Below are 11,429 nucleotides of genomic sequence, written 5' to 3' on the forward strand. Positions count from 1 at the left end.
GTCGATTAATTGAAATAATCGAAGATTGGTTGCAGTGACTAAGCGACCAAGCAATCGATCATGTTTTCTCATAATCGAACACAAACAATTCTGGAACACTTGTTTTCATCAACAATAGTTTTCACAAGGTTGGTTTTGTCTGTTACATTTCATAAGCACTACAAGCTTCGTTTCAAGTCATGATTGAATTTATCTTAAAGACTCCAAAAGAAATTTATGTTCCTGACACACTAGTCATCCTTTAAAGTGAAATTTTGCCAAAAACCCCAAAAGAACTACATGTTTTTTCTTATTTTTATGTGCATTAACAAATTTCATTAATGACACTAACCAATTTTTTTCGATGATTGATCGGTTGTAATAAACCAATCATCAATGATGAGATTTTAACCAATTCCCAACACTCCATAACATGTCACTCAATGAATCATCAAAGAGTATTCTGGGGGAATAGTCACTGCAACCAACAATTCAAACACCAAACAAACAAATATAAATTAACACTGGAACCTGACAGAAAAAATATTACTGACAGTATGCTTGGCTTCAACACTAAATATTTTCTTACCACTTTCAGATATGAGGTCTGTTAGCTTCTCAAGGTACTCCTCTCTGGCTTTCACGTCCTCAGTAATCTTCAGCTGCTCTATTAGGGGCAGGAGTTCATCTGAAGGGAAAACAAAAATTGTCATTGAAATAGTGAGGGCATGAAATACTTTCGGGAATTTGGAATCTTACTAAATATAGAAAAGTGACATGAAGTTGACTGATACGAGAGCTATTCATAGAGGAAAGACATCAATTAGCTGAAAAAGTAGGGGTGCAAGAAAACTAGTTCCTGGGCACTGTAGCTCACTTTAACAAAGTCAACATTCAAAATTCACACAAAGACAATGAGTGAGTTTAGTTTTACACATCTTTTAGCAATATCACAGAACAGCAGAAATGGGTTTCACACATTGTACCCATGTGGGGAATCGAACCTGGGTCTTCAGTGTGACAAGCGAACACTTCAACCATTATGCTAGTTTTTTTTGCTACCCCACCGGCCCAACACAAAGACAGAGTTAACAGACTTACCATCAGCAATGCTATTTAAATATAAATGGCAAAAGTATCTCATACCATTAGAATACAGTACCACCACTTTACTAAGATGTCATAATATCTGATTCAACAGGATCATATCTGGCCAGGTACATCTGCAAAACAATTCCCTGTCATGTCAAGCTATCAACTGGGTCCCTGGAGTCATTAGGTATGCATACGCTCCACTCAGTGACCTATCATCTCTACAATAATATCACTGAATAAGCCCAATGATGTTGAGAGTTTCTTATATTTGTTTAATGAATGTAGGTAGTGATGGTGCATTTTACAGCCAACGCTGGTTGATGGAAACATTATTTTCTTCAAAATATTTCTGTATTGTTTTGTTTTGTTTGGGAACTAATAATCTTGTTAATTATCATTTGGTAATTCTTATGATATGCAGGAATGCAGTTTATTTGGTAATTACTTATGGACACAGCACAAATGCAAACACTTAACACTTGCAATGAACAGTATCTCTTGCAATGAACACTATCTCTTGCAATGAGAGTGTGAGACAGTTGTGCCCCCTCTTATGTATTTTACAGCATGGAGTGAGTGAGTGAGTGAGTGAGTTTAGTTTTACACCGCACTTGGCAATATTCAAGCTGTATGGCAGCAGCCTGTAAATAATCAAGTCTGGACCAGACAATCTAGTGATCAACAGCATGAGCATCAATCTGCGCAATTTGGACCAGATGACGTGTGTGAACCAAGTATGCGAGCCTGACCACCCGATCCCATCAGTCGCTTCTTACGACAAGCATGGTTTTTACTGAAGATCAATTCTAACCCATATCTTCACGGGTTTTACAGCATGGATGTTGATGTGCATTTATTACAGTGTTCTTCTTTTAGATTTAGGTTTTCAATTTGATTGTTTTCAGGCTTTTGTTGCTTATACTCAAAAGTATAAATAAACATGAAGCAAGTACAGTAAACATTTAAACATTTACATAATGATATCACTAAATCTGCAAACATTATTGCATTATATTGTTTAACAGGGCTACAAAACAGTGCAATACAAAACAGGTACATTAATTACTTTCTAAGTAGATGTTCCACACAAAATACCACATAAATATGATGTCATCTTGAGGAGAAACTTTCAAAAGAGAAAAAACATGCCTTGTTAAACTTGCCCAGCCTGGCTGTTCTAGAAAATATATTTTCACAGCAGAAAATTGGAAGTATGTAAAAGCATAACATCACATTTTATTGTCATAGGCTGTCATACACTAAATTCCATTAGCTTTTTAACAAAAATGGTTGGGTATGGCAATAAATATATTTTTCAATATGGCTGTCATGGAGGTCTGCTGAACAGGATGCATGCATGTTTGACCCTTCTCAGACAACTGTCTGTAACAAACACCTGTCCTTTGATAAATGGGTGAAATATGCAACCACCCTCAGTTACCCATATTCAGGCAACTCATTGTAACAGGCACCCATCCCCTGATAATGTGTCTGTAACAGTCATCAATCCTCAGACAACTGACTGTAACGAAATAACATCCTCAGACCATTGACTGTAACAGACACCCATCCTAACATCTGACTGAAACAGACACACATACTAAAACAGAAAACAGATTCCATCCTCAAACAGACTGTCACAGATACCAATTGTCAGACAACAAGCTGTAGCAGACACCCATCCTAGGATATCCCGCTTCAATTGGGACACCCCGCTTCAATAACACACCCATCCCCTACAACCAGCTGGAACAGAGACCAATCTTCAGACATCCAGCTTCAATCAGACATCCAGCTTTAATAAGACACCAATCCCCAGACAACCAGCTGTAACATACATCCAGCTGTAACAGACACCCATCCCCTACTACCAGCTGTAGCATACACCCATCCTCAGACACACAGATATTACAGACACATCTTCAGACATCCACTGATCCAGCTGTAACAGACACCCATCCCCAGAGAACCAGCTGTAACAGACATCCAGCTTCAATCTGGACACTTAGCTTTAATAAGACACCCATCCCCTACAACCAGCTATAACAGACACCCATCCCCAGACAACCAGCTATAACAGACACCCATCCCCAGACAACCAGCTATAACACACCCATCCCCAGACAACCAGCTATAACAGACACCCATCCCCAGACAACCAGCTATAACAGACACCCATCCTCAGACATTCAGCTATAATAGACACCCATCCCCAGACATCCATCTATAACAGACACCCATCCTCAGACATCCAGCTTCAATCTGGGCACCCGGTTTCAATAAGACACCCAATTACACAAATATAATCAGACATCCAACTTTAATCAGACACCAATCCTCAGACACCCATTTTTAGACATCCAACTTTAATCAGACACCCATCCTCAGACAACTGGCTGATGAAGAACAGTCTATTCAATGAATAATTTACCAACAATCACTTGATTATCAGGATCTGTTCCTTTTTTGAAAGTGGATGTTACATAACATCTTAGTTGACATGAAAACAAATTAGAATACTGCAGGAAACAATGACCAAAACACAAGCCTTTTCACATAAATCAGGAATACTCACTCCCTGGAAGAGTTGTCCCTGTGCAATAGCAATCACTCCACTGCAATCAGGGATTTGGAGATGGAAAATGAAGCATTCATGACTTGCCTGGTTCACTGTCAGTACACATCAATCTCCATGCTAAATGTGACCAAAAACAATCTCCTTCCGATGAAAGCTATCATTACATTGAACACGTAGTGATCATACTGCCATTTAGCAACGACTGCTAGCATCAACAACATCATTTGTTACATATTTCCTACAACAAAATATAACCAAATCTGAAGTCCAAACGCGTTAATTTTCAGGAGAAACTGAAAATAGCCAAAATGACTAGTCCTTCAAATTTGCATCATTACTGCAATACTGTAGGGACATAATGAATTTTGTACAACAACAGGATCTGGTTAACAGTATCAGCAGGAACCAGTGTGGGCGTGTCGGGACAGTGTTTGATAAACAGATTGAAGACCAGGACCTGTGAAGAATCGGGTTAGCATTAAATTCAGTAACCTATGCTTGTTGTAAGAGGTGAATAAAGGGATTGGGTGGTCAGACTCACTGACTTGGTTGACACAAGTCATCATATCCCAGTTGTGTAGACCGATGGTCATGCTGTTAATCACTGGATTGTCTTGTCCAGACTTGATTATTTACAGATTATTTACTGCCATGTAGCTTGAATATTGCTGAGTGCGGCGTAAAACCCAAATTCACTCATTCACTGAAGACCATGGTCAGCCTCCAAATATTATTCTTAGCCCTCCGACTAATGTAAGCCTATATCAAATTGTGAAGTTAATTTGATCTTACAGCTAAGACTCCTTTTTGGAACAGGACCTTGGGCTCAATGTTTGAAATAAGGGAGAAATTCTTGGGTTCTGTGTCATAATCCTCATGCTAGAAATTACGTTCATAGGGGTCACAAGATTTCTTTCTTTTTGTTTGTTATTGTTTAACTTGGCACTTAGCAATATTCCAGCTGTCTGTCTGTAAATAATACACTACAGTCTTGACCAGACAATCCCGTGATCAACAGCATGAGCATCGATCTACACAACTGGGATATGATGACATGTGTCAACCAAGTTGGCGAGCCTGACCATCCCATCCCGTTACTCGCCTCTTTATTAGATTTTTACACATAGGAGCATACTAGAAGTACCCCAGGAACATCAGTTTATAGAACAGTACATTACAGACACAGGATTAATGAACATGTACTTTAGTATCTTCAGTCACATGATACTTCCAACTTAACACTTGTTCTATTACTACCAACATTTCTATTAAGACTATAACTCTAGACCAGCTAAACGTCTGATGGCCTGATAAGCCAGATGAGTGGTTGAGTGAGTGGTTGAGTGAGTGAGTGGTTGAGTGAGTGAGTGAGTGGCCTTCAAACATTGTCACCCGAAACATTTTTGTTTTTAATAATCAAACTATTTAACCCTTCAGACCACCCTACTGCCTCTGACCACCGTACAACTTACAACCTGACTGGAACTGACTCCAGAAATAGGTTTTACTTTCAACGTTGTTGACTAAACACACACGTGGGACACTCTGGAACGCTGGCTAGATGTTTAAATTCCTTGCATCAGAAGATAAATGGTTTTATCCCAATGGGTAAGAAAGAAGTAATAGTTACAATTCAAACATTCTGCATATTCTGATCAATGCTTTCATTAGTTTATTCATTGCAATCTTACTTCTAATTGCATTAATTCAAACGAATTGTCAAGCTGGACTGATATAGCATGTCTAGGCCATGCTTAATGCAGTGAGCTCTGTTAAGCATAAGAAATGCTAAGATTCTGAGAGAAGTGTATTGATTAGACACAATTCATACAGGGTTTTATACATATGCAGCAGCATTGCAACATTCAGTCCAGTTGCTGTCAGATAATCAATTCAACATTGTACGTCTTGACTAAAAAGGCTGAATCGGCACTTGTGTAATCTACAGGGATTAGCAGTTAATTTGCAATATGTCATTCTTTCTCAGGAATGGTAAAACAGTTCTGTTTTTTAGTCTAACATATCTTACCACTGTATAGTGTGGTGGTACTGAAAAATTTAACATGCCCTGCTATCATACAGTATGGTGCTGCTGTAAGATGTGAAATAATGTGCCATTTTACGGTGTAATGATGCTTTAAGATCTAACACATCGTGACACTGTTTATGATAACACAATATTAGATCTAACTTAGTTACCGCTGTAAACTTTTGTGATGCTGCAAAACATGATTTGCCATTGAATGGTGTAGTGATGCTAACATATTTTGAAACTGGTATCTTCCAACTGTATATGGTATACTGATGCTGCAATAGTTAAAATCCATTGCCTTTGTACTGTATATCAATGCTAGAAAAGCTAACACTTTCTGCCAGTTATGCAGTATAAGATCATCTTTCATGTGTATCTAAATAATCTTTGCCACAGCAATGGTAAAACATTTCTCAATAAGACATTTTGAATGTGACTCTTGAGACCTACAGCAGGTACCCAGGTATAGTTGGGAGGAAGGGGTTGGGCCCCCTTCTTTATATCTGATGTACTAAAAACCAAACATAATCATGAAAACATTGCAATCTAACATATCTGTTGGATATCTGCATTTGATTGTGAACCTGCTCATCAAGATCTGACTTCATACCAGCCCTACCAACTGTTATAGTAATGAAGATGTCGTAAGATATAACACATTTTGCCAACGTGCTGCTACAAAATATATGAATACCTACCCAATCAAACTGAAATAGATTGGCCAAACAGGAATGTTTACACACACTAGACACGCAATCAATACTCATTCAGAAACATTATACAACTTGTTACATCCGATTAATTCATGATTAACTGATTAGGAATCATGAATGATAAATCTTTACGATGTTTGTTTTTCCTTTGGAGTTGAAGGTACCCGATTTAAGATCTCATTTCATTTGTTTACTGAAAAGACAGGAACAAAATAAATGCTTACTCAGCTAAAGCAGTCTAGAAACAGTAACTTGGGGACGTCAGGGCTGGACACAGTGCACTTTTCGATGAATGGAAAAGAAACAGTCATTGAGTCAAGCTGTTGTTCTTCTTCAGATGTTCATTTGTAAGATATTTCTGAAATGCACTTACCCATTTTTCAGGCAGTTGATTCTCAGTTGCAGGGAGACCGATGTACAAAATATGATAAGTGATATGGTTCACAAGTTGTGACAATATCACGATTTCATGATAATGAACTGTATGATCATCGGCTCGTGGGCGCTGCCATGACACCGGAAGTAAACGATATGTCACTATTCACGCACTTGCTCATCGCCGCGCCTGCAGTAGGTGATCGTGATTGACAGATGATGATCAGGGTGTAAAGTGGTATTTTCAAGTGAAAACTACCTTCACGAGGCGAGATACAGCCAGTTTTCAACTGAAAGAGGTATGGTCAAAGATGCATCGTGTGTTTGTTTTGATTTAGCAGTCTACCTCTGAGCAATGAATTCTCCCGTTGAGGTTCGAAAGGAAGCACTGTTCTCAAATACGATAAAATCAAGTCATACAAAAATATGTATACGATTTTAGTTGAGACTTCCGAAAAGTACAATTAACAACATGTAAGTGGTATGTTAAATTCATATTAATTATATGCATGAGAAAAACAAAATTGTTGTGTCTCAATACTTTTACAGAAAGTGACGTTCTCAGGTCTCCCTGCCGAGCCACTTCGGATTACTTCATGGCGGTTTCGGTCAAAACATGAGTACCTTCTCCGTGGCTTTGAAGGGGGGTTCGCCCTGGGGATTTAGAATTCAGGGTGGCAGGGAATTTAATGAAGCATTGAAAATAGCAAAGGTAAGTACTGTTTCAATTTTATTACAATTTCCCATTCGTAGTTTAATCGAAAAACGAATTGTAAAGTTTTCGCCAGTGCGTGCAGTGAAAGCTTGGTGCAACACAACCGGGGTTTGACTAGCACCTCACATGTGATTCACATCTCTGCTAAATAGGTCTACCTAGGTAACACAGATGCGCAGTACCGACTCCCCTCTCCTAAGATATCTCGGCTGTAATTTCTGTAAGCGTTGTCAGTGTCATATAACTAAACCCTCCAGTGGTAAAATGTCCAAGCGAAGGCCACTTTTTGAGTTGACAGATAAGGGGTGTGTCCACAGGTGTGTCTCCCAGTGAGAGTTTCACACCATACCGGGGTGTGTCGGTTTTTCATGTGTAGGAAAAAACTTTAGATGGCATGTTTTCATTGTCTTTCATTCTTAAGTGATTTTTTCAAAGTGTTTCTTGACAATGTATGGCAAAGAAAAGCATAACTGGTAGACATGAATCATCAGCCATGGCTGAGTGACTACATGCCCACAGAGAAAATAAAGTATGTGCAAGTATGCTCAAGGATACTATTTTTTTTGCTTGCACTCCTCCGTGAAAGCCCTTTTGTGTTATAAAAGTCGGTGTTTCACCCACATGATCTTGATATTCAGGTTTTATGCAGCTCGGTTGTTATGAATATAACCAGTGGCAGTTTAATTTTGAAATTGTAATTTTCCAGAAATTTACCCCAAGCATTGTGAACTTTACATTGATGTGAATTCACTTACTGTTTCATTATTTAAGAATGACTCAAAAGAAATCATGGTCTAATGTGAAGAATGTGGATGGGATTAGATAAATTACTAAGTGACAGGTGTCACTTATTATGATTGATTGGTCATCACAGGTAAAGCGATGATTTTTTTAGATAGTCAGCTTCAATGCCTATCTACACCAGTCATCATGAGACTGAGATGATTTTGTACTTTAGAAATATAAAAAATTTGAGATTTTTTGGTGAAAAAATTTGAATATTTGTACTCATTCATCTATAATACAGATGAACTGAATAAACATTAACAGATATGTTAATTAATCTTTAGCTTCATAAACCAGAGAATGTACTGTAAACAAACCTACAACTTGAATTTAAGCAGAGTGTAACTATTTATGACTACCTACGAGGTGATGTAACAGGATTAAGCCTATTGTCACATATTGCATCACTTTGCACTTCAAGTATGCCTAGCAAGGTATTACGATTTAGTGAAATGGCTTACAGCCACTTTCTATATATAACAGAATGACAGGTCATTGATAGCTATTTAAATCCAACTGGGATTTCTGATTTACGTCAGTATGCCCTGCATTACATATCACTCACACTAAATATACATGCTTAATATGTTTTCTTTGTTATTTACATGTTAATTGATGGAACAAATAGACCTAAGTACCCTGATTAATTGATTAATGTCAAAGCAAAATCAGTTGAATATATGTTGCAGTTAATTTACTGTCAACACTTTGTGCTCAGGTATACGTAAAATTGTTTATTCTGTGAAAAATAAATATGTACATACCAAATTTTGATAATGTGTATCTTCAATGTGCATCCAATATGTTGGCAATGTCATAGCAGTTCCTCTGCTACACTTTGCACGGTGTGATATATTTTATTGAATCCATTTTATTATGTTATCTTAGTGAATCAGGTATTTCATTTCAGTATGAGGAAAGTTTCACTGGAATAAGTTTCTGTTGAAGTGATACTTACTAATGATAATAAAAACAGTTATATTTTTCACCCGATGCTAGATTTTTATGTATCAATAAATTCAGGTTTCTTAGGGTATCCAGCTTGCCAAAATATTTTAAGTATTATGTGCTCTATAATTTTGGAATATAATCACTGGAATTTAAGGTATTTATGCAGTATCAGGTCCTCTATAATTCTGGAATATATAATCACTGGATTGTCTGGTGCAGGCTCCGTTTTTTTTGCAGACTGTCATGAAATAGCTAGAATATTGCAAAAACAAAAATGATTGACAAATTTTACCATTTATTTAGTTATACACCTACAACCAGTCTAGACAAAATGAGTTATAATTTTTTTATTTTTTAACAAATTGGACGTGTAGTTGAAATTTCATAGACTAAATGTTACTCCCAGTGAATTTGATAGCTCCCCAATACTCCCCATACTTATTGTCCTTATGCATTTACCATCATCTCATTGGTTGTTGGACAAGGGATGTACTTTTCATAGGCCCGTAAAGACGTTAATAGTGTTAATAGTTTAACATCCTGTTGCCATTTTCCTTATGATGGAGCTGGTTTTGTTGAGTTTGACAAAGCAGTCTTTGTCTTTCTCATGTCTACAGTGTCAGATTAATGGACATGTGCATTAAGCCCTTCACAAAACAACTGCTGCAAACTATGCAGCCATATGAAATACATGGAGTATCAGTGATAACAAGCAGCAAACAGAGAGGGTTGAGTAAACCACGTACAGATACATGAACATTTGATTTATGGAACATAGTTGGTCTTGAAAGATGACATGAATAGCTCATTATGTTCCCAGACGATATGGATTAATGAGAGGAATATATCTACTATTCCAAACTAATTATAAGTGCCATTGGAAGGCATATTGGGAATAATGGTTACTTTTTTAGAAAAATGTGGTTTTGTATTTATTGTATTTTCCTGATTTCAGAGGTATTATAACATTTCATTTTAACACTGTATTGAAGAAAGTAATGTTAAAATTATTGCAGCAGTTTTTAATTCCCTTTTCGGAATTTGGTAGTATTGGCATCCAAGCTGGTCTTGTAAAATCCTTACATGCTGGCTGAAAAGATGGTACTATCTTATCACTGAATGTTTTGTTAAGCTGTTAGCTGCAAGTTAAATGAAAGTTAAAAATATTTCTTTTATAACACTAAATGTTCCGTTTCAGTTTTTTAACAGCACTTAGTGTATGTTTTCTTAAGGCCACAGTGGCTAATATATAACTAAATCTTATTATAGCAATATCTTTAGCTTCATTTATATTTTATTTTATGCTGAATATATATATATTTATTTCCGGTACTGAAAGACCACAGGCCTGTAGTACAATGCATTTATAAATCAATATTTACACGCACGGATAATATACATGAAGAAGGGAAAATAATCAACTTTAGGTTACATTGTGTTCTGAGATATATTCTGTCCTAAACAACATGGCATAGTAAACAAACATGGACAAGTTTTGAAGTATAGTATGGGTTTTGTTATTCAACAATGCTGAGAATTTATAAAGGTTTGGATGGGCACAATAATATTTCTTAATATACAACTTTCTGATGGAATTATAAGCAGGGCAAATTAAAAGAAAATGATATTCATCTTCTATTTGGTTAAGATATCATATTTCAGTATGTTTGTTTTGGAAGTTTAAATGATTATTTTAAAAAACAGTCATCAAGTATTCTTGAAGAAATCTTTCATCATGTTCATGAATATGTATGAATTGTCTTGTTTAAACAAAATGATTTTTTTTTTGTCTGCAGTAGATGATTTAAGATTAAATATTCAGGTTGAAAGTATAAAAAATGTTGAGGTGACCTTGTTTTGGGTTGGTATCTGTTTTCTTTCCAATCACAACCGACATACGGCATGTACAGTATGAGTGCATATGACAGTTGATATGGATTGCCCATATCCTGTTAAGTTTATATGTAATAGTGTGTACTGAGGTGGAAAATCCCTGGGAGATAAGATTAACTGGTTTATAATCTAAGAGCATGACTGTTCAATGTTAACATTACAACCTTAGATGGTAGTCTTCTGTTACCTGTTCCCTGTGTTTGCTGAACCTTTTAATGACCTTAAACAGGTCATAAAGGGGATGATTTGACAGTATTAAAGAGGATTTTGTTACCCTAAACCTTTGAATGGTGATCTGTGCCAGTTCGACAT

At 36.7% G+C, this 11,429-nt stretch overlaps 1 protein-coding gene across 2 annotated transcripts in view; it reads right to left on the bottom strand.

The window, feature by feature from the left end:
* The window catches only part of LOC124261420 (rap1 GTPase-GDP dissociation stimulator 1-like), an 89,076-nt gene extending 82,117 nt beyond the window's left edge, over positions 1 to 6,959 (bottom strand). For both annotated transcript variants that reach the window (XM_046695738.1, XM_046695737.1), the window contains exons 1-2: positions 6,771 to 6,959; positions 569 to 667 (exon numbers count right to left, since the gene is read on the bottom strand). In XM_046695738.1, coding sequence (XP_046551694.1) covers positions 569 to 667; positions 6,771 to 6,774 — 103 coding nt within the window. In that variant the 5' untranslated portion in view covers positions 6,775 to 6,959. The remainder of the gene's footprint in view (positions 1 to 568; positions 668 to 6,770) is intronic.
* Between the last annotated feature and the right edge of the window lie 4,470 nt (positions 6,960 to 11,429).

Source organism: Haliotis rubra, unplaced genomic scaffold (genome assembly GCF_003918875.1).
Source record: "Haliotis rubra isolate DU_JTF1 unplaced genomic scaffold, ASM391887v1 Scf8, whole genome shotgun sequence".
NCBI lineage: Eukaryota > Metazoa > Mollusca > Gastropoda > Lepetellida > Haliotidae > Haliotis > Haliotis rubra.